Below are 24,540 nucleotides of genomic sequence, written 5' to 3'. Positions count from 1 at the left end.
TTATCTCTGCATCTACTGATTACAAAGTTGGGGGGGAAGGTGATAGGTTCCACCCACCAAAATAAAATGAACATTGGACCAAGAAGCCAGATGGAAAGTATCATCTGGGTGCTGGTGAAGATTATCAGATAATAAAGACACAGCTAATACTAGCCCTTACAACATGATGTCTTCTCAGATGGCCATTTATCATGGCAGATCCTGTGGGCTATTTGTGTAATGAGATCTGGGCTATTCAAGATCACTCCTGGGAAAGCTCACAAGCAACTCTTCTCTCACATCTATTCTTTAATTGAGCTCTGATCTCATGTGTTGTTTAAATGTAACTTAAAAGGTGATATTTACTTCTCCCTGGGAAAAAAAGTAGCTGCAGAATTGAGATATACTTGAGCTTGACATTAATCACAAATATGACCAGTTTCTTATTGGAAACTCAGTGTTATGCTAAAGCATGTTTTTGTTTTCATGCTGTGCACAGGCCCTGGCCTCCCGATTTCCACCCTTCATGACGGCCAGACTGATCAAGGTACGCTAACTTGCATGCTCTTGTCTAAAAAGATCCTGAACTCTGGGTGACATTATGCTGGAAGCAGCAAGATAGTTTCCCCACACCAACAAGGGGAACTGTGTTGGAATCTTGCGGTCATAGAGCCTATAGTCACATAGACTTGGATATCCTTTGAGTCAAATCTGACCCTCTGAAATCTAATATTATTTGCAGTAAGAACCTGGCATCACACAGATGAGTTATATCACAGGGATTCATGCTGTCTTCCCCAGTCAGCTTTACCAAAAACACAGGCGGTTAGCTTTGGAAGGAAACTTAGGTATTTAGCACAACCTCCCTCCCAAATAAGAATTTCTACTTCACTGCAACATTCCAAACTAGAGACAAATTCCAGATCTAAGTCCAGTTCAAAGCAGAGGGTGTCTGACTATCATGCTGGCTCTTTTGTTCTAACAGCTACATCACACTGTTGCTACAAATGAAATCCCTCAGATTTAGAGGCTTTTCCCATTTTTAGCTATTATCAAGACAGTCCTCCTCCAACCCATATCTGTGATATTGGTTCAAAATACTTCCAGATCAAAGATGACCATCGTTGCTCTCACCAGAGTGATGCGAGTGTGGGATTACCCCCGTACCCTTCCCACAGTTGTCCCGTTGTCTTTTGATTTAGTGCTGAACAATGTTATAGGGTTGAAGTGGAGGGAGATGAGGGATAATGAGGGACTTCAGGACTCGAGCCTGTGCTCCTCCCTGGACAGCTTCGGTGAAAGTCAGGAGACTGCTCAGGGGTTAGTTTGACTGCCAACACAATGGCTCAAATAAAATAGGTGAAAATAAGGTAATGAGGAAAAACAGAGTCAATTCAGAAGCTCTGGGAAGGTCAGGTATTATAACAGAGGTGCTATGAATTTAGTGTCATTTTGGAGTTGTGGGGTTTTTTGTTGTTGTTGTCTGGTTGGTTGGTTGGTTGGTTGGTTTTTTTTTTTAACTTCATGTCTAATAATGACATATCTTGAAGAATAAAAGATTGTTTTTCTCAGCATGGCTCATCTCAACCTTCAGTAAAAGACATTTTAAAGCAATACTACATTCAAATCTGTAAGATTTTGTTTTAATGGAAATTCCCATAAATGTATGATTCCCATTTTATCATGACAGCTAAAGGTCAGCCTTCCTTTTTTCAGAGCATGAATTTCCACATTCTTATTATCCTTCTCCTATTCCTGCCAGATACCAATTTCAGTACTGCATACAAAAGTGTTATTACTTCACCCAATACTTAGAAAATAGGTGCAGTGCTCATGTCACTCTCGTTTCTCATATGTATTTATATGTTTTCTAACCCTCGAATAGAATGTGATTTTTTTAGAACACAGTTCTGCAAACTCGCCTCGTGATGAAATTCTCCAGAGACATTTATTATAAATACAGATGCTCAGGCCCTCCCCAGAAATTCCAGTTCAGTAGATCTTAGATTGGGCTAGGGAATCTGAAATTTTAAATAATTCTCAGATAAGCAGCTTTTTAGAGCTGATGCTAGGTCTTCTGTTTATCGGCAGGGTTTTTTTCTCACTCATTTTCTGTTGCATTTGGTGCCAGAAATCTTTACACAACAGATATTTATTAAGCGCCTATCACATTAAGTCAGACATTGTGCTGGATACTAGATCCTTAAAATGAACAGATTAGATATGGTCCATGTCCTCAAGGAGATTATAAATCAATGGAGAATGCAAACATGTGAGTGGGTAATATAGTGGAACAAATGATTAGGATGGAAGAAAAAGAGCAGGAAAGCACATAAGCAGAGTACTATATCTGGGGTTTGGGGGTTAAGAAGTGTCTCCTAATGATTGATACATCAAACTGGAAACTCACGGATATAAAGGAGGAATTAATGCTGCTTAGATGTCTGGCTTGATCAAGTGGATTGATATTAATGCTTTTTACTGGAAGAGGGATTCGCAGCCAAAAGAATGTTTTTGGGGAGATGATGAATTTTGTTTTTTAATATTGAGCTTGAGATGCCGATGGGATAGCCAAGTGGAGCTCTCCTGGAATGACAGAGTTTTGGATCTGGACACTGGATTGAAGATGAGGAACAAGAAGTCATTTCATTTTAATTTATGAAATCCACGGTTACTAAGACCATGGAAGTGGATAAGACCACAGAGTAGGAATAAAGCTGTGTGGAATACCAACATGAGAAATGGGAAGAGAAAAATGAACCTATAGAGACAGAGAGAGGAACAGAGGGGGAATAACCTTGAGAGTAGGGTATCATAGAATGCAGGGAGGAGAGAATCTCGGGAAGAGGGAGGGCTCATCCGTGTCCAGTGCTACAGGGAGTGAAGTGATACCAGCTCTGAATCAATGAATTTAGCAAGAGGGAGATTACCATTGGCTTGGTCAGACCAGTTGCAGAGAAACAGTGGGCGTGGGAGCCAGATTGAAGCAAGTTTAGGCTTGATAGGACATAAGTAAAAAGAGAATCGTTTCAGCAGACCTCCCTGAGGAGAGGAGGACAGAGGTGGGCTGATGACTGGAAGCAGTTGATAGAGGTTTAATTTTTTTTTTTGAAAGATAGTAAACATTTGAGCATGGTTTAAATGCTGATGGAAGAAATTAGGAGACCAGAAAGGGTCGAAGACATAAAGGAGGGAGGTCCCCAAGAAGTCGGGAAAAAGGAGTCCAGAGACAGGTGGAGATTCATCTTTGGCATTGTGCTGAGCGAGAATGAAGAAATTACTATTGTAATTGTATGAAAGTTTGTAGACCTTGCAGAGAACTGTGCAGTGGCTTCATTTCATCAGCAAAGTGGGGTAAGAGCATTTGAAAATAACACAGGACCCGAACCAGGCGCTTTAGAAACCCAGAAGAGTTGACACTTGACATAGACCTCCTAATGGAGGCTTAGTTGCTTCAGGCACAGGTGCTCATTACAATTACCCAACTGATCAAATGACCTCATTTATCAGCTTTTCCACAGATACTTCACATACTTTAATTAGTAGGCAAAATACAGTAGCTAATATAATTAAAACAAAAAATTCTTACATCCATCATTCTTCCTTCTTTATTTCATCATAATGAAGAGTCCACCAACAGAGAGCACATACGCACACATAGCATGTACTGGGTAATAAGTATGCTAGGGACCGAGGACAGAATGATGAGTGAAATAAGGTGAAAGGTGCTCTGGGCGGTAGCCTTCCTTCCACGTTACAGGCTTTGAATGCAAAGCCACATGGAGAAGCCCAGTCGACACCCCCACTGCCTACAGGCCTATGAGATCCCATTTTGCTCCAAGGGGTGGGAAAATTGCCAAGTTACCATATGTACAGATACTTCTCTGAACTATAGAGCATTAATAAGCTTATGAATTAACTTTGGCATTTCAGTAAGCCGCGAATCAGGAAAGTTCAATAGCTAGGAAAAGGATGGAGGAATCAAACTCTAACCAACCTGGCAACACTTGGGTAGAGTATCCGACTTCCAGTACCCGTTGGTAAAATGATAAAAGTAAATAAGTAAATTATAAATATAATAATAAGTAAAATATGAAAACAAATAAATAATCAATTATAACGCAGTCACTCCGTGTACTTGCTCCACTCAGGATTCCCTTCATCCGTAATAGCTCCTCACATAGAACCCACACAGGGAGAATGAAGAGCTGGCCCCATTGTACTTAGAATTGTATATTCAATGGGGGCTTTTTGGTTTGTTTTGGGGGGTTTTTGGTTTTTTTTTATTTTAACTTTTAAGATGCCACAAGTATCTCTTTCCCAATGAATTATCCAAAGTTAAAATGAAATTTATTATGTATCTTATACAACTCATACCAAAACATCTATACTTATTCTAAGATTAAATATAACATGTTGGAACAAAATGCCATGAGTATATGAAAACTGAGAGTTACAAGGGAAGTGGTTTGGCAAACTTACTGTAGTTACAAGTACTCCTCCAGTTCCCTATCTTCAAGGACCACTTTTAAAAAGGCACAAAAACAAGAAGTTCACAGGATGTCTTTTGTAAAAACTGCCGTATCTCAGAAGTCATCCAGACCTTCTTTTAAGAAAAATAAATTGACAAACTCCACATGCTATATGAAAATCTATCTTTTCTCTAGAAGATAACTAGAATCAATTCTAGTTCAAAATATAACTTGCAAAAAACCCTCAATTGCTAGAAACCCATTTGCATATACCACCAAACTACAGCATCAGGAGATCAATAGATTGTTCAGTTTCAAAGATTAAAGTGTGAAACATAATTAAGCACAAATATAAGCAGCAGGTTTTTTGAAGATCCTTTAAGGTGAAAAACAGAAAGAGATCAGAGTGTGCATATATTGTTATTTTACTAAGATGTATAACTACCTTGACAAAAATGATCTGAAGGGATAGGATGTAAAATAATTCAATTACAAAAAAGGGAGGCATATCCTATATTAGTTAAGTACAACAGGAAAAGATTTAAGAAGAAATATATGTTAGGGTGCCCAGGTGGCTCAGTCAGTTCAATGTCTGACTTGATTTCAGCTTAGGTCATTATCTCTGGGTTGAAAGATCAAGCCCTGAATCTGGCTCATCCATTGGGCATAGAGCCTGCTTAAGATTCTCTCCCTCCCTCTCTGTCTGCCACTCCCCCCTTCTCTCTATCTAAAAAAAAAAAAAAAAAAAAAATCACAGAAAGAATATTTGACTTTATACATTGAAATTTTAAAAATAAATTTTGTGACTACATAATCTTTTTAAAAATATTTATTTATTTGAGAAAGAAAGAGAAAGCATGCATGCATGAGCAGGGGTGGGGGGGAGCAGAGGGAAAGGGAAAGAGAGCATCCAAGCAGACCCCCCTGCTGAGCAGCTCTAAGGTCATGACCTGAGCCAAAATCAAGACTTGGATGCTTAACCAACTTAACCAACCCAGGCCCCCCCATTTTAATTTGAGATCTCAGCAATATAGATTTTACTTCTACTACTTTTTTATTCTTAGTAGATGATTTAAAAAAAAAAAATCCCCTACTCAGGTCATAGCTTCATGTTAGAAAATCAGAGATGAGAAAATATGGTGAATAAACATTGTTGCCTCTGTGAATCTTTCCAAATTGTGTTTTGATGCCATAAAGATTAGTTCAGGAGGCAATGATTAATGTCCTCATACACTCATACCTGCTTTAAAGGCTGGGTTAAAAATATACTTGTCAATATATAACTTCTTATTCAGTTCCTTATACAGCTTTAGTTTCATCTATGTTAAAGCCAAAAGAATTTTAAGAAAGGAATTTTCTTCTGGAATGCTATTAATTGAAAAATGAACATTTTATTTTTTTAAAGAAATTAGAATCCTGGAAGAAAACAAAGAATTGGAAAATGCTTTGAAAAATATCCAACTGCCTAAGGAGGAAATAAAGAAACTTGAAGTGGATGACATTAGTAAGATCTTTTAAAAACTTCTCATTTACAAATATGAAGCTGAACACTTACCCTGCTTTCTTTTCAAAAAGAATAGAGTAAATATTATAATCCAAACCTTATAGTATCAAATCTTAAGTAAAACAATCTTACTGTAACAATAGAGTTTCACAAAAGATCTTTAATATGTTTGTAAATAGAATTGATCTTATACTTTTCTGTAGCTCCATTTCAACACTAGTATTTTTTTAAAAAGAATTTATCTAATTTTAATTTTAGAGTGTGTGCTTCTAGAAAAACAATAACTCAAAATTTCTAGTAATTTATAAATTTGGCAAAAATATGTAGTAAAAATCAACTTATAATATATTCTTGATTTTTTACAATTTACTAGTTATGAATTGATTTTGTTATCTTGTTATTAAAGAAAAATAAATAATGCTATGAATATAGTGGAATGAAGATTTTTCTTTTTTTTCCCCCAAGCTTTATGGTACAAGATGATTCTTCCTCCTCAATTTGACAGATCAAAGAAGTATCCCTTGCTAATTCAAGTGTATGTAATATTTTCTTTGGTGTAAAAACTATTTACTGAAAATATGTTGAATTAAATACACATTTATGAGATAGAATGAACCATTCTCCTTGGTAACAGTTCCTATTGATGCTGTTTTTATATATTCCTCAACTAATCAGAGTAAATAAAATATGGCTATTTAAAATAGATTGAGGAAGTTTGGGGATTTTAGATGGACTGGCTTGCATTCGCTGTCTTGAATTTCCTTTGTATGGCAAATTGCCGAATGTGTCAGAATACCTTTGAGATAGAGAAATTGCAGCCAAAAAATATTGTAAATCATCTTAATGTCTTATGTAAGTGAGTTAGAAATGAAATAAGGGAATGGAATACATTTAGTGGAATCACACCCAAAATCAGTGCTGACCTACACACAATTTGCTTAAAACACCATGCATTTTTTTTAGTATATCTTATGCCTGCTTTTAGCAAGTGGCAGGTGGCAGAAATGACGAAAAACCCACACATATTCCTTGAAATGCCAACCCTAGATGTATCCGTTTTGGGGAATAGGAGAGGCTGTGTCCCAAAACAACTTCCTTGTAGCAAACCTCTGGGAAAAGCCTGGTCCTCTCTTGATTTTGAGCCAGTTCTAATGCCACTGTTATTGAAATTTTATTATACAAATGTACTGGGAAATACTAAAGGCAATTCTTAGCCATGATGTGAAGTTGAGTTTTACAAAGGAATCCAAGATTCTTTTTTTTTTTTTTTTTCTGTAGGTATGGTGGTCCTTGCAGTCAGAGTGTAAGGTCTGTATTTGCTATTAGTTGGATTTCTTATCTTGCAAGTAGGGAAGGGATAGTCATTGCCTTGGTGGATGGCCGAGGAACAGCTTTCCAAGGTGACAAACTCCTGTATGCAGTATATCGAAAGCTGGGTGTTTATGAAGTTGAGGACCAGATCACAGCGGTCAGGTGAGCACCTTCTTATTCAAACAGAAATTGATGCGCAACAAAAGTCATGCAATCACTGTTGGGTTTCTCCATCTTTAATGATGTCATTCTTTTTGTCTATTTTCCTAACTTCATCTAAAATTACCATTAATCTTAAAGAGATATTTTTGCCCAATAAGAGAAAAAAACTACTGATGGAAAAGAACTAATAAAAATGTAGAAACATGATTTATAGTGATAAATGACAAATAACTCTCATTTGATGTTTCAGTCATTCTGATATCCTTTCATTTATTCACATGGTTCCCACACAAAAAATTGTATAACTCTGGGGATGGTCCATAGACAGCCAAACATCTGAATTTGCTCAAGCATTGTGGATTCTGGCTCATAAATTTAGAAATTCCTCCCAAGATTTCATCAACACTCTATCCGTACAGATGCTAGGCATTCTTTTGTAATTAAGCTAGCTGCGAAGTTCGGCTGTGTTAGCATAAAAGTGTTTTCTGGTTTTTATTTGACAAAAAATTCATTTTATGTAGTACAAATTATATTATGGAAACATTCATAGAGAAGACAGACTCATAATCTGAATTCTTCTCAATTACATTCTCAATCATAATTTGTGTCTCCATCATCTTTTCTGAAACAAAAAAGAATATAGTCACCAAAATTGTTGTTTATTTAGAAACACTGTGCTTGATTCTTCTGGACAGTTCTCTCCAGCTGTTGTGTTTCTCTTATTAGGCTGGGGGTATGTAAAAGTTAGAGAACAGTAGTTTACAAATGTAAAAGCTAACACAGGCCAAGTGGACCCTTAGTCGTGGATGTATATGTGTGCGTAATAGCCTAAGGTCAAACACTCTTTCACAGCAAAGAGCAATTTAGAAAATTCATTGGTAAATTCCTTTGATCACCATAATGTCATTATTAGTTACTGATTTCAGTATAGCATACACAATGAAGATTGTATTTAACAGCTAGGCGCCAGGCCCAGACAATACTTTTCTGTATTTTTGTCTCTAATCACACCAGAAGAGTTTAGACTCACAAGTAATTATTTTTAAAAATAGAAAAGTAATCATAACCCATCTGTTTTCAAGTTTTTCTTCCATTCTGTGAACAGTAATATACATACACATATACAATATTCAATTAAAAGCAGCCTATTTGAGTAAAATCTGACAAGTGAATAAGTGGATTATTAAATAACACTGTACAATCTGTGGGCATTCTTCATGCCTAATTTCTAGGAGGCTCCCTCTTTCTTGCTGATCCAGATTTTTGGCCTGTCTGCTATTAACCTGTTTAGGAGAATCTTCTGCCTGATGGAGAGGTATAGAAGAGATAGCTCAAAGAAAAGTCTTCCAAGAGACTGGTTTCTCACATAAAGACTGCCTTGTGCCTTGATGGAAATATGAACACCATTGTCAGTGTTACAGACCTAATTCTTTAAGGAATTTTTTTCCTTTATTTTTATTTTATTTTATTTTTTTGCCCCGTGGGTTAGATCTATTTGTACTTAAACCGTGCAGTAAACACCAAGGGCACCACAACCCTGGGACTACATCAAAAGCCAGATGTAGATTACACCTCATTTGTAATTCAACTGGATCTTTTCCAAAATTGGTAGAACTAAAAAGTGGTTTGTTTTGGCACTGGTTAAAAAACAAACTTATCATCACCATCATCACAATCTACTGATAACAACACAATACATCATCCTATTTCTGAGTGCACTCATTTACTACCCAAATTGCAGCATTTGCATTTAAGAATACCTCAAGAAAGAGAACCGATAGATTCTCATCGTGTTTCTTGGATGGAATGAAAATTTAAACCTGAAACCCGTGTAGAGGCCTTAACGAAAATTGTTATTTCTGATGTTCAATATATAGGACATGAAGCCACAAATTGTACCAATTTTCACAATAATATAAATGTCTGTGGCATTTAGAACTGTAGATAGACCAGAGGCAGTAGTTGGCTACCTTTACCTTCTCTGAGCCATTTTTAGGATGGAATCTGAAGAAAGTCTTCCTGCTATAGAGCAGGCATATGTTCCCTCATTTGCTCAGCCATTCGACAACAACAGATCAAATATTAATATATGCCATAGCGATCCACTCTGTATAAAATTGTGCAATTTACAATTTCTACTTTCAGTGCACTTACAATCTTTGTAAACGGGTTAACCCCTGCAACCCTACCCCCACACTCTGAAGAGATGGCATTGCTGTTAGATGGAACTTTTGGTAAACAGCCTAGTGAACCAGGGGAGGCTATGTGGCCCGTGCAAAGAAAATACACAACAGTAGAGATGCACTTGGGACTGGCCTGGCTTTGCTTGAAAGCGTCGTTTTGCAAAAGTGAAAGGGATGCCTTGGAACCCGATGCTTTGAGAAAACAAAAGCTAAAAAGGGTAGATTTATACGATAATCCCAGGAAGTGTTTTAGGAATCAGACACTGAATGTCTGACATGGGAATTGGGATTGTAATGCCTTTACGGCCACCCTCAAATTACCTTCCCACAAGAAAATGAAATGTGTCCCCTTCGATCTCATATAAAATGTAATCTGGCTAAATTTTTTAAACATACCTAAAGGAAATCATGTGTACATATTTGGAAACAACAGTAAATACTTGTCTGGGTCAATAAATAGATTTAAACAAAGCAAAACAGGCTTAAAAAGAAGAAGAAGAAGCCAGACAATCTCACAACTTTGACTACAGAAAAGAGAATGCTTCAAAGGAGAGGCTTGTGAGGTCAAAACATAAGTGAAACTAGGAGCTGCTTCCCTTAGGCTTCTGAGCAAATGGTACATAGGTAGGACTCGTGAATGTTCCTTAGTTACAGGGTCAGTTCTACTCATTTGGCATATATATGGCACTTTTGATGTTCCCACACTTCCCACAATATCCAGAAGGTTGTTGGTGAGAAAATATCGTATCATACTGTTATACATGGTATCAATAAAAACAATTCCAAAACAGAGTAAGAATTGATCCCTAGGATTCCAAATTAACCTTTTGTCTAGGGCCATTTTTATGCAAGAAAACATGTAAAGTTCAGTCCAGCCTCCAAAATGTTTTTTCATATGTTACTAACATTTTTCTTTAACTACATGATCAACAGTGTTTCTGATAACCCTTCTGAGAGCTCTTGAGAATTTGGAGGTGAATTTTATGGAGACCTGTTGGCCTGGAAGTGCTCAGATTATCTAGCTAACCTTTAACCTAGTCCTGCCACATTAAGTGTTAATGTTTCATTTCCACGTTAACTATTGCACTATCATTTCCTGTAAATGTCATCCTTCCAGAATAAACCGAGGAAGGGAGCTGTTAAGAATTTCCTGCTCCCATGTATCACCTGCTATTTGCTTTTACCCCAGATGCAAGGCAATATGATTGCTAGTTTCTGGGAGATCATAAAATCGAAATTGATTTTATGGCTCAGAACTGTCTTCCAGCACTCGTGGAAAGTTTTTCTTTTTCTAACAAAGAAAGTGAACCTGCTCTTCTTTCATTTGGCTTCTGAAGTTAACGGAAGAATTGCTGAAATGCCACAGTTTGCTGTACATTTTCTCTGTTTTATCATGAACAGCATCCACACAGGTAGCAACTTTCCATTTGCTGCTGCATCTCTTCCCCATAGACTCCTCAGTGTCCCTCAGAATCGGTGTAGGGTAAGCTGTGACTGACGGGGCTTCTTCCCATCTGTTGGTCCCGGGCATTTGCCCAACTACTCTGTGCATTGGAAACGTGCATGTTGAATCCATGCAACGAGCAAAATGGTTGCTGTGAAATCCCTGTAAGAAACTTCATTATTCAACTAATGAAGCCACTCCACTTTTACTTCCAGAGAAGAATGAGAAAGGGCATTAACATAGCTAAAAAGAACAAGACAAAATAGTATTTTTCTGGCTCCCTATGTTACTCTGTTCTCTCCCCTCCTTCCTGTTACTGTCACATCCGGGTCTCTGCAATGGCTCAACCACCTTACTTTTTTCTTCCCCGCCTTACTTTTTTCTTCCACTGCTTTTTTTTTTTTTTTTTTTCCCCTGAGCGTTCCCTGAGATTTTATCAAACCATTCCCAAAATAAATCACAATTGTTCTAGAACACCAACCTCAAGGAAGAATGGGATAAATTAGCCTAAAACATTCCTATCTTGTACCAGCTTGCAAAGTTGCATTATGAAGGCTTCCCATGACTTTTTAAAGGTTGCCCTTCAGTATGGTCTCTTGCTCCTAAGAAATTTATTTTCAAAAGAGTTTCCAAAGGAAGGCTCTTCTGTGATGGAACACAAATGAATCATGTCCATATCCTAAAAGACACTCATAATTATCAACACCATGATAAATTGAGAGTACCTAAGTGTGAAATGGGAGAGGATGGATATATTTCCATGGATGAAAGTGACCAAAAACGAGGTAGTAATTATCATTAACATCTAAGCATTTAAAATTGATAAAATTTAAAGCATCCAATAACAAAAATCTTTTTTTCTTTTTCCCCAAATCTGGGGACTTGAAAATTTGGTCCTAGTCATGGTGCTGTGACTTCCTGTGTTACTATTAAGCCTGGGTCTTGACCTTGTTAAGTCCCAGGTAACTCACTCAGGCAATCAGGATGCTAGACCGGCAGCCCTAGAAGTACTACCCAATAGATGTACGGTAGAGTCCAAAGGATCTGTTTTATCTTTTGCAGAAAACATGATAATATTCTTTTAATTATTTGTAAGTGCAGTGTTATTGTGCATGTGTTTAAACAAAGAAAATGGAGCGTTTTTATTAAATCTTTGGATTAAATATGCTTGTGTAATGAAGTAAATGTCATGTGTACACACTTAAAATTCTAAAAATTTGTTTCTTTTACTTTAGAAAATTCATAGAAATGGGTTTCATTGATGAAAAAAGAATAGCCATATGGGGCTGGGTGAGTTGTTTTATATGTTTTACGCCTGTTATTCAGTTCAGCAATCATAATTTTCTAAAGTGTGCGCTTATAAGGTTTCTCATGAAATGTTAATGTTGCAACATCATTTAATCTGTCAATGGAAACAGTCAGTTTGGATAATCTAGGCTTCAAAGTGGTGGCTTTAAGCGTTCCTTTTTTCCAATCAGTTAGTTTCTTCCTCATATAGCAAATTAACTCATAATTGACACATTTTTACTTTTTTTTTGTATGAACTGAACTGAACTATATTCATCAGAGGTTTAACTTCTTTTGTTATTTTAGAGTTACTGTATATCTTTTCATTTCATCATTTCATTTTTATAAAGAGCTACCCTAACATTTGAAATCATAGGAACTTTTAAAATATAAATTCCCTAGTACCTAGCCTATCCCAGTCATATATTGGGTGTTTTGATTCTTTTTTTTTTTCTTTTTTTTTTTTGTAATCAAATTATTTTACCAGACCTAATATTAATTTGTGCTAACAAGAGAAAAGTATAATTTAGTTTCTGAGTTATAGGTCATGGAGATAATTGCCCATGTGTGAGAAGCTATGCAGGTTCTCAAAATACACATTAAAAGGAAGTGGCAAAACTTCCCAATCATGGGCAATGAAGTCACTGGAAAGTTTGGAGAAATATTGGAAAGAGTTTAGATTTGCCCATTATAAATTATGATAATTACCCTTCAAAGAAGAGTTCCTGTTTCACTTTTTGGTCTGAATTTGTACATTTGCAAGTCAATTTGCAGCCATTTGTGCTTGGGTTGTTTTTCTTGGCTGTTTTCTCTGAGAGCGGCCTGCACAAGATGGAGGGAATGAAACCCAATATTGAAGGGAGCCTGCAGGCTCCGGCTCAGCTCTCAGCTCAGTGACCAGATGAAGAGCTGTTATGAATTTGTGGAAAGTTGTTACTTCAAGCCATTTGGTCCTTCTTAAAACTATCAAATGTTAAATATCTAAACAGAATGGAATTCAAATGGGTGGAAATAAATGAAATATTTTTATAGTGAAATATTTCAGATACGATCTCTCCTACTATCCATTTTTATGAAATTTCCTGAAGTAAATTTTTGAAAGATTCAGATTTCACACTGAACCCTTCCGTATAATCATTAACATTTCTCGTGCAGTTTTACTTTCCTTTTCCTGCAGGCTTTGAAATAACCATAAAGCGGAATCTTTAATTTTATTTCTAGAATATCCTGGTATTAGTTTGGTAGAGAACCATCTATGTGGGATGATTTAAAGAACCCACACAACACCCCAGAATACATCCATATCAGTCTGAAATTCTTCAATAAGAGATTCTCATCATGTCTATGAAAATGCTTCTAGAAGATGTAGCATATTAGATCCCCTTTCTTGCTTACTTTCCACAAGGCAGAGATTGTGAGGGAACTCCTGAAAGCACACACAGAAGAAGAAATAAGTGAACTGCTGATAGATGCAACATCTGGGCAGCCCCTAAATCAGCCGGGCCCAGAAGAGCCTGAAGGAAAAAGACCTTAATACTATACTTTTTAAAAATGATTTCTTTAGGATTTATTTAATCCGTCCATCTGATCATTGACTCATGCATTCTTTCACCAATGTAGTAAATTTTTATTGGATCTCAACTAGATCTTATATTAGGTTCTTTAGAAGATGAAAAGATGAATAAATTGTAGCCCTAGCCCTCTATTAGATAAAACAGAGGAAAAAAGCCATTGCTCAGCAATGTTCCTAGTGTTAAGACAGATACAACGTGGTGGCAGAGAACACCAGGGAGAAGAGTGATTAATTTTAGCTGGGAGAGCTAAAGGGAGATTCAGAAATGAGGTAGGGAAGATAGGTCAGTAATGGTGCATTCCAGAGAATGAAGACAGCTTTGCCCAAGTCCTGAGGTATCAGTGAGTAGGGTGTGGTTGGTCTGGATGCTGGAAACTTCAGAAGCGTAAGGCACATAGTGAGAATGGTGAAGAACAGAGTTTGAATAGGTACGTAGCCAGATAGCAGGAGGACTTTTAGACTGTCTAAAGGAGAATGGCCTCTATCCATGACTCTGCAACACATTTCTCTTATTTTTCTTTGTCTCCATGATCATCACACTCCATTCATTCCTTATTTATTATTTTTAAAAACTTTTCCATTCATTCTGTAAATGTCAGTCTTTTTCAGGGTCTGGCCATGGCTCTCATTGTTTTTCACTTCCTTGGGGAAACCCATGTAATTTCAAAGATGGTGCTGACTGTCAGCTCCCTGCCACTTGAATCTGCCTCTCTTCTGAGCTCCACATTTCAAGTGCTCACTGACCTTCTATCCCAAATGTCCTACTGGGGCCTCAAGCCTAACCCATACATGCTAAACTTGTTACAAGCTCCTTAAACCAAGTCTTCATCTTTATTAAAGGACCTCACCACACTCCTAGTCACCCCCCATTAGTAAATTTAGGGCTACTTTCAACTTCTCTTGCTCCCCAACTCCAACATTTCATTGGTAAGTAATTTCTCTCAACACCCAAATCTGTTCTCATCATCCCCAACTGCCAGTGCTTTAGTTCAAGTTTCTTCATACGTAATTCAGAGCAGACCTTCTCAAACTGTAGCTTACATAAGCATTGTCTGGAGAACTTGTTCAAACAGTTTCCAGGGCCCTTCCACCAAAGATTCTGATTCAGTAGCCCAGGGTGAGTCCCACGGATTTGCACTTCTAACATGATCTCAGGTAATGCTGATTCTTTGGGTCCATGGACCATAGGGCGGTATTGGTTTAACGATTCCATTTGCCTTTTAACTAGCTTTCCTGTTTGGGCCTCACAAGCTGCAATGTCGCTAATGAAGTTGCTACTCCAAAACACAGTTTTTACCATGTTGCTTTTCTGCTTATATGCTTACATGTTTCCTAAGGCCACACATTGACCTTGACCTGGTGCCCAAACTTACTTCCTTGCATGGAAAGCCCTTAGCAATCTGGCTGTAACCTGCTCTTTCCAGTTTCATCTCTTTCCACTTTTCCTCATGCCTTAGGAATGATTTGACTTCTGTCTGTGTGTTCTTGCTCTCATGCTATTCTGAATCCTATTCCTTGCACCTACTATGTGTCCATCTTCTTCCATTCTGCTCCTCTTCCTCTAAAATGCAAAACTCCTACTTCCTCTTTAAAACCCTACTCAGATACAAATTTCTTTGTGCTCCAGTAATTCCTTATACTGCTCTTCTTCTAGGAATTACCATGTTTTATTTTGTATGTCTATTGGTTTCTCCCATGAAAATGACCTCATCAAGGGAATGGACTTTGTCTTTTTGTTTTATTAATTTTTTTCCCCAAATGTTTAACAAAATACTTGGCCATCCCACACACCAATGATGTTATTTTAACTAAATTTAATCCTGTAAGTAAGTCAGTGTTCTCCCAAATGTATCTTATTAGTACCAATGACTTTTTCAGGAAAAGGTCCTCTGGGTCTAATAATTTGGTAAATCATGAATTCTGCATAATAGTGTATATCAGTTCTATGAAGGAAGAGTAAAAAATCCTGTTACATTTTTATTAATACAGTATTACCAAAAGGTATTTGATTCCATGGATACTTTTTTGAAATGTGCTCTTAAAGTGAATAGGGAATAGAATTGATGTCTTAACAAAGACACTCTTGGCCGCAGGGTGGAGGATGGTCTGAGGTGGGGGGAGGGAGTGGGCCAAGGAGCTAGGTGAGCAGTAATAATGGCCACAAATACCAAGGGCCTGAATTTAGGAAGTGAAGTAAGAGGTGAGAAGAGGTCAGAGCTTCAAGTGCTGTTTTCTAGTATAATAAGCAGGGACCTGTGGCAATCTGGAGATGCAAAAGAGGAAGATGTTGAGAATGACCGCAAGCGTTACTTAGCTACTATTATTGTATTTCATACCAAGGAAGAAAGCATCTGTTCCCCTGAAGTGTTGGGCAAGTTAGCGGTCTGAGAAACATACTATAGCTAACCTCATACATTTTTGGTAGTCAATTGACAAATAAACTGCAAATTCTATGTTTCCCTCCATAATCCTGATTAAGAAGGAAGAGGAGGCATTTTGATCTTACCCTTTTATTTTTCACACCAAAATCCAGTAGCTCAGTTTTTAGCTGCTTATTAGATACCCACTAGGCGGCCGACACCATGTCTAGGAAGTGTCTGCTATACCCAGTTCTTCACCAGCCCATCTTGCCCCTCAGGGGACATTTGGCAATGTCTGGAGTCATTTTTGGTTGTCGCCATGGGGGTCGGGGGGGGTGTGCTACTGGCACTTAATGAGTCGAGGCCAGAGATGCTGTTAAATATCCCACAATGCACAGGGCAGGTCCCCACAAACAAGAATTATCCAGCCCAAAAATGTCAACTGTGCTGTGGTTGCAAAACCCTGGTTTATGTGAAGAAAAACTGAAGTAATTATTCTGACAATTGAAGAGCAGCAGGGGTTTTGCCTAAATTATTAGAATAACAACCTCATTTGTGGGCCTTGCTTTGTTAATATAGGCCTAGCCAGGTGGTGTTGAATAAGCATTAGTTCATGATTTAATCTTAGTTCCTTTCTCTTCCAGTGACTAATTATAAGCAATTTGAATTGCTATGTGTAATCAACGATGTAAAAGTAGGACAAATGCACCTCTAATGAGACTACATTCGACTCCAAACTTAAAGTTCTCCGACGAGGTTTGCCCCATCGCAAGGACAGAGAGGAAAGTCATGGGTTGTAGGAGGCAGGTGTCCTGGCTTTGAATCCCAGCTCTGCTGCTACCTGACTCCCCCTCCGGGCCACAGCTTCCTCATTGTGAAAGGCAGCCGTGATTTCCTCACCGGGTACCTGTGAGGATGAGCTGAGTTAACAGGAAAGTGACATACTTGACAAATACTGATTCTCTTCCCCTCCGTGTCCCAGGCCATGTTGTCAGTGCTGGGGATACATTCACTAAGAGGACAGATGAAAATGTCTACCTTTATGACTTTGGGAACAGTTGGGAAGAAAGACAATAGGCAGGACAAAGAAGTACAATGAATAGGATGTTAAACGATGACAAGTGCTCTGGTAAAACACAAAACAAATCAAGAAAGGAGCATGACACAGGGTTGGTGCGGTGTAGATGAGAAGGACAGGTGTGACTTTCTTTGAGTTAAGACATGAAATGGGAGGAAGTGAGCCATGGCCCTTTCAGGAAAAAAAGTGTTCTAGGCAGAGGGCACCAGCGTTTGTGGAAGTCCTGGGGCTAAGATCATGCCTGGAGGGTGCAGAGAGCATCAGCAGAGCTGACAAGCAGGGGAACATCCGAGGAGGGAGAAGGGAAGCAGCGTGTGTGGGTCCTCAAAGAAGGTTTCAAGAGCCTTGGCCCTACAAATGTTAGCTATTCACTATTATGCCTGTAGGTAAAATGTTCCACTGTGCATTATGGCTCACATAAGAGCGTTCTATAAACCCCTCAAAATTCTGTGCCCTTCTAAGAATGTTTTTAAAGATATCCTTCGTTTAAACAAAATGGCAAGGCATCTAAGTGCAAAGGACAAAATTCTAGAATTCTCATGGCCAATCTGCTCCGTGGGTTCCTTGCTTGCGACAGCCACCCACTCTGCCTTGGAGCCCCACCCATGGGAGAGCAGAAAAAAGTCAATGCGGGTTTATTTTATTTCCTCTTCATTTCTACAATAGGAATCGCTTTTCTAAGCTGCCTGAGAATTTAAAGAACACCTACTTCTGTTGTGCTATTGCTACACTAGTTTTGCTCTTACAAATTCCTAGAGACAATCCGTATTCATCCTGGAAACACGGAAATTTTATTTAGGCACAGCACTGCTCTCTAATCACTCAGGAGAGACAGGTTAATAATTTGCAAGGTTTCGAACAAAAATGTTAAAAACCCTTTTTACTGTGTGTAAATGCTTTCCATTTCCAATCTCACTTCATGCTATTTCAGCGGGACCCGCCATTGTTACTGGTAGTAAACACCCCTTTCCAATAAAACCACAAAAAATATTTCTAACGCAGGCTGACTTTCCTCTCAGTTGAACCTAAAATTAAGAAAGAAGGCGAGGACTTCCATTTCAGTAATAGTCGTTGCTAACCTACGAATCAAAGCAAATCATTTTTATAAGTGAAAATTTTCACTTACCAAAATGACTTTTAAACCCACTGTTCCTTCTGTTTTTAAAATATATTTTCCCCTATTAGAACATGTTTTAGTTCTCCTCTATGTATAATTTTAAAAAGGCCATGATATAATTGGAAGCTGCTTCTTCTATTCTCTGTTTTGTCACCAAGGGTCCTCAATAAAATTCCCCAGAACTAGAAACATACAACTGTACACTAGTTGAAGAATTCTTCCTCTAACTCGTGAATTCAGCAAAGTTGTTTAGCTTATCCCCATATTCGATGTATTTCGTGGGTTAAGAATAGACCCCAGCCACTGACCTGCCCTCATTAGCATGTCTGTCCCTCTGTCTGCCTGTCTCCCACTCTGTGAAGCTCTCCCTCTCACTCTTTCACCCTTTCTGACTGACTTTTCTGTGACAAAGGGTGACCTAAGAGAAAATGGCTTCCAGACATTTGTGGTAATAAGGTCCTAAATACATGGCACATTCCAGTTGGAAAGTTCTACGGTCCTTTGGTGACCTAAGAATCAGAATGCTGACCTAAACTAAGAATCAGATGGAAGTAATGCAAGGGGAAGCCTTCCTGTGTTGGGGCAAGAACATGCACTGAGAATCACTTCCCGATCTAGCACACACATTTGGGAGGACCCAGAGCACTGCTTTGTCCACATTCCCAGAAGAAGCATCTCTCTCAGGCATGTTTCCACAACCCAAATTTCACTTCCGGGGGGAATGCCACCTTATTGTGTTCATTTCTCGACTTTTAGGGAAAGGTTCGAATTTCCAAGTGACATGGACAGACATCTTCTGCTGTCAGGTTTACATTTCTGAATCATCTGCCTGATTCCTTGGAGAAGAAAATTGATGAGCACTAACCCTACTCCTGACTCGTTTTGCATTTCTTTTTTTTTTTTTCCATTAAGTTTATGGGGGGCTATGTAAGACTTTTAAAGACACCAGTGGCTTTTCCTCCTTTGAGCTGCGATGCCAGAAATCATCAGAAGAGAATATATAATGTTACATTATACACAAACGCTGGCCATGTCTTCAATTATCCAAAAGGTTCTTATGTCCTTCCCTTGTTGTTCTATCATGAAAACCCATAAGTAAATACACAGACGTGAGTATTGTCTTACAGGAATTTTGTAAACTATGGAAAGTATCTCGCTTTTGCATTGGAGGAATAATCTCCTTTCTTTGTGCATTTCTTTCGAGTAAGGTCCTGGTTTTGTTCTGGCAAGGTCCTCAATGGAAAAATATAAAGGAAAATAATTTTGGCAGAAAAGTTGCAATTATAAATATCTCTTAAACGGCCCCTACCATGCTCTGATCAGCAGACCAAGTATTTTTAGTTTACTAGGGGTGAAATGATGCTGTGTCAGGTAGAGTTTGCTGCCAAGGGCCAAGATAAACATTTAATCTACCCCATGCATATCCCCAGTTCCCATCAGTACTTAGTGTGAAGAGAGTTGCTGTAAAACGATGTTGGAGACTTTCTGAAAGTAAATCTGGAACTGACTTGTGATGATGTCTCCACAGTCCTATGGAGGCTATGTTTCGTCACTGGCCCTTGCTTCAGGAACCGGTCTTTTCAAATGTGGGATAGCGGTGGCTCCTGTCTCCAGCTGGGAATATTATGGTATGGAAATATTTCATAAATGTTGCTGCGAAAACATTTAACACATAATTACTCTATATTTGAGGTTGCTAGGAAAACAAATTATGCAGTAAAATTCACCCCAGCTTCACCGGGGAAAGTACCATCTATAAACGAGGTGGTTTATGTGATTCATTGTCATCATGTTGCAACCAATCAAAGAAACCTTAAGAGTGTGGAGAGAGTCTTCCAAACCCAATGTGTGTTATTCTCTGCCTGAAACCGGGTGCCTCCTGACACAGCAAACCTTCAAAGCCAGAGTCAAGTCTGTGTTTTTGCAGTACACAGGTGGCCTGTAAATACATCTCATGCGAAGTCCTCTGGAGCCAAACTCTTCACCTCCACGCCAAAGTTTGCAGCCACCAGGTCCACTGCTCCAGAAGCCAGAGCCACAAAAAAATTTGTGAAGGAGTATACCTCCTGTGTATGCCTATTTTTATGATTCACATTAAGGCAGGATGACTATTTGGAATTAAGTCTAATAATTGTACAAAAATTAGCTTTCATCAGATCCTTGTCCCTGTGTTGGGGTAGAAATAAGACAACTATAACTCGCAGGGAATCTTTATTCGGAAAAAAAAAAAAAGTGTGTGCCTGTGAGTGCATGCGTGTGTGTATATTTGTGTGTGTGTTGGGAGAGGAGGATTTGGGGTACATGGTTCCATCTCAGATTAATTTAAGACACCAGTGAAAGTACCAGAGGGGGCTGCCTTTGTGACTTCTTTTAAAATACAACGAGGCCATTCCATAAGGTCCTCCCTAGCTCAACATTTCCCCCACCGAAAGGTGGAGGAGGAAAAGCTCAAGGTCAGGCCTTTCTAAAGTTAGCTGTGCATGTCTCCTCCGTTGCTTCTCTGGCCCTATTGAGGCAAACCGCAGAGCAGATGACTTGGGTGGAGAATTACAGTAAAGGAAAGCAGGAACCTTCCTCCGCAGCTCCACAGGGGGAGGTGACAGGCAGTTTTCAAGTTGAGGGATCTTGTCGGTTAATGAAATGACCCGTACTGCACACCAACAACATATTCTTACATATTTTACAGCATCTATCTACACAGAGCGGTTCATGGGCCTCCCAACAAAGAATGATAACCTCGAGCACTATAAAGTAAGTGTTTTCTGTTTCATTTAGGCCATGGATTTCTTGAAAACGTGCTAAATAATTGTGAAGCAGTCCTTCAGAGCTTACACTTTTGCTGGGTCCCCCAGCGAACACGCTGATCTTTTGTTAGCTGCAAAACACCTCACTAGGAAGACATTTACTCTCTTCGGATTCTCTTCTTTCTTTCCCCATCCTCCCTTCCCTCACCTCCCTTTTCCCCATCCTCCTGCCCACCCCCCAACCCCTACACAGCTTGAGCGGGCATCATTTATGCCTAAGGTCTCACTCATATGTAACATATGACACATAAACTTCCCGTTTTTCAAACTAAGAATCAGATGGAAGTAATGCAAATGATGATGAAAATGTGTTGCTCTGACTCTTAAATATTTATCAACCAAAGCAATACATAATTTCAGTATTGGTGCTAAGTCCATCGCACAATGATTTAGCTAGTTTTCTATTAGAACTTGCAGCAACTAAAATGTTAATTTTTCCTCTTTTCCAGAATTCAACTGTGATGGCAAGAGCAGAATATTTCAGAAATGTAGACTATCTTCTCATCCACGGAACAGCAGATGGTGAGGTTTAAGCAAGACTCTTACACATAAAAATACTGAGCCAACATCACTTTGTTTAAGAAACATTAAGCATCCTCCTATGCCTGTGCTCAGGGTCAGTACCTAAGAGTCAGGGACATTTCCACAAATGAGTGCGATGACTCACGGCTGACAATGTCAACCGCATGACTAGATAATTGTCGGTGTTCATTTGCAGGCAGTACATTGTCACTCGATGCTTTCTGGTATTTAGCAGCACTTTAACTCTCTCTCTTTGTTGCAGATAATGTGCACTTTCAAAACTCAGCACAGATTGCTAAAGCTCTGGTTAATGCACAAGTGGATTTCCAGGCAATGGTACACAATTTCGTTTTACTCCCGTTCACGGCCTTAGACCCGTAAGCTCGAAGGAGGCATCTGATTTTTTCATTAGTATTATTTTTTTTTTTTCTTATGACATCCTGGCAAATGGGCTGTAGGGTAGAGGAGGCAGAACATTAGCAGGTGGGTCTTGGATGTTTCAAGAACTCCCTGAAGGACACGAGGTGAGCCAGGGCGCCTCTGGGGATCCCGGTTGAGTCCTATCTGGAGTAAAGGCGTCTGTGAGATTGACAATCTTCTAGCTCGATCATGCAGTAGTTCTGGGATCCTGCTTGTATACTGTAGCTGCTTAGCATCCCCACAAAAGCTGAGAGTCCCAGAGCAGCTAAAAGGTTCTGTGTATTCAGTAAGGAGTGACTGAGGAATGTTATCAGTGGCTGCAGAGCCTCCCTGAAGTCGGGCGGCTCCACTCAAGAGTTAGAGAACCCTTTTATCCCTGTGTTCTCACTGCCTGACACAAGCCTGGCCCAGCACGGAAGCTGGAGTGTTCCCCGAGCGAATGAATGAATGAGCTAGCTGGAAAATCCGGGTGGCATGAGGACTCGGAAATGACAACAGAGAGAAAAGGAAGGTGAAAACCACAGCAAGGGAGACAACCCCTGACAGCGGCTTCCCCTCCTCAGGGAGCAGAAGTTCTCCCTCACTTGCTTTTCCTGAGCAAGAGCCTCGAAAAGGAAACCCCCATTTTTGGAAATTGGACTTTTAAAAATAATTCACAAAAGGGGATGGGAGATTTTTTTTTTTTCCCTGATTTTTTTAATGGTGACCCCTTGACGTAAATTGACCTTCTAGGTATACAGCATTTGGTCACGACCAATATCTACCTTTATTCAGTGAAAACAATAATCTCACCAGCATCTCCCTAACAATGACGTTTAAATGTATAATGTCATCTTCCTGGGTATTTTTAATGATACTATGTTTAACTCCTATGAAAGGTGTTTACAGTTACATGTGTTGTGGATTTTCTGTGGCAGAGAGGAATTGGATTCAGAGGCTAACAGCCTCATAGAATTTTTGAGCTAGAAGGAGCCTCAGAGAAAAATCAAATCCAACCTCCTCATTTTTTTCAAATGAGGAAACTAAGCTCCAGAGAAACAAAGCAATGGACCCAGCACACCAGCCCTGGAGCACAGGCCACAAGGTCTAAAATATAAACTTAAAGAATTCCAAAGGCTAGTCCAGGTTAATAAAAGACTTTTATTGTCTTCCTGTTCTAAATGTCTGCATGGGAGCTATCTTAGTAAGTGTTTTTAAGTAGAATTTGAATCGCCGTATTAGAAAAACTGTCGGGACCTGCGAGTGTGAAGAGTCAAAGCTGGGTGTCTTGCGCGGCTGCGGGAGTGACCCGGCGTCTGCTCTTTGCCTTTCAGTGGTACTCGGACCAGAACCACGGCATATCCGGCCTGTCCACGAAGCACTTGTACACCCACATGACCCACTTCCTGAAGCAGTGTTTTTCTTTGTCCGACTAAAAAATGACGCAGACGCAAGCCTGTATCACAGTGGGAACACTTCGTATAAATGCCTCAGACCATTTGTTCGTTTTACTCTTTATGCTGTTAAATCCTGGTACAAACAAACAAATGAATGATGTTCTAAAGGCTGGCGGAAGATGAAGACTCAGAAGTTCATCCCAAATACTGTTTACATTTTCTGGCACTCTCCGAAAGAAGAGAAGAGGGCACCGTGCCCTTTGCTTTGGACACAGACAGTGTTTTACTCACCTGTTCGTTTGAGGAAAATAATAAAGTCAGAAGCTAAAGTGCTGTTATTTTGTCTGTGTGCGTTCATTTCAGTTTCTGGTTTTATCACAGCAAATAAACACTTGTGCTAGGCAAGCACATGAGAAACGTTAGGTGGTGATGAGAAGAAGAATCTAGAAGAGTTTGGAGTTTGTAATTAGAATTCCAAATGCTGGAATGAATAGCTCAGAGTATGCAAAAGCATTGTTCAGAAATCAAGTTTGAGATGCATTTCGTGGAGGCATCCTGAGGCTTGCGCTCTATGCTGGCCCTCCGAGAAATGTTTATGAAATTTCTCCCAGATTTCTTCGATGTAGCCAAAAGCATTTGATAAGGATAAAGTCAGAATTTTGAATTTAGGCTCCCTTTAATAAATGCTTCCAATTTAGAAACATTCCTATTTTTTTAAAGATTTTATTTATTTATTTAACAGACAGAGATCACAAGTAGGCAGAAAGGCAGGCAGAGAGGAAGGGAAACAGGCTCCTTGCTGAGCAGAGAGCCTGCTCGATCCCAGGACCCTGATCTAAATGTAGAGGCCCCAACCCACTGAGCCACCCAGGTGCCCCAAAGTGTTCCTATTTTGTATCCCTTTCAAGAATTAGTAATGGTAACTACCTTCAGATGGCTAAGCCACAC

The 24,540-nt window shown here is 39.1% G+C and overlaps 1 protein-coding gene across 4 annotated transcripts in view; it reads left to right on the top strand.

Annotated features, from left to right (window-relative positions):
* Nucleotides 1-23,926, top strand: part of FAP (fibroblast activation protein alpha) — a 73,360-nt gene extending 49,434 nt beyond the window's left edge. For 3 of the 4 annotated variants that reach the window (XM_032355743.1, XM_032355741.1, XM_032355744.1), the window contains 10 exons: nucleotides 479-526; nucleotides 5,857-5,955; nucleotides 6,421-6,490; nucleotides 7,234-7,428; nucleotides 12,291-12,345; nucleotides 19,999-20,098; nucleotides 21,157-21,221; nucleotides 21,724-21,796; nucleotides 22,059-22,173; nucleotides 23,530-23,926. In XM_032355743.1, coding sequence (XP_032211634.1) covers nucleotides 479-526; nucleotides 5,857-5,955; nucleotides 6,421-6,490; nucleotides 7,234-7,428; nucleotides 12,291-12,345; nucleotides 19,999-20,098; nucleotides 21,157-21,221; nucleotides 21,724-21,796; nucleotides 22,059-22,173; nucleotides 23,530-23,593 — 884 coding nt within the window. In that variant the 3' untranslated portion in view covers nucleotides 23,594-23,926. The remainder of the gene's footprint in view (nucleotides 1-478; nucleotides 527-5,856; nucleotides 5,956-6,420; nucleotides 6,491-7,233; nucleotides 7,429-12,290; nucleotides 12,346-19,998; nucleotides 20,099-21,156; nucleotides 21,222-21,723; nucleotides 21,797-22,058; nucleotides 22,174-23,529) is intronic. The other variant, XM_032355742.1, reaches the window with a different exon arrangement.
* Nucleotides 23,927-24,540: the final 614 nt, after the last annotated feature.

Source organism: Mustela erminea, chromosome 8 (assembly GCF_009829155.1).
Source record: "Mustela erminea isolate mMusErm1 chromosome 8, mMusErm1.Pri, whole genome shotgun sequence".
Lineage (NCBI taxonomy): Eukaryota > Metazoa > Chordata > Mammalia > Carnivora > Mustelidae > Mustela > Mustela erminea.
Note: the sequence above shows the minus strand (reverse complement) of the source record. Positions and strands in the feature narration are given on the sequence as shown.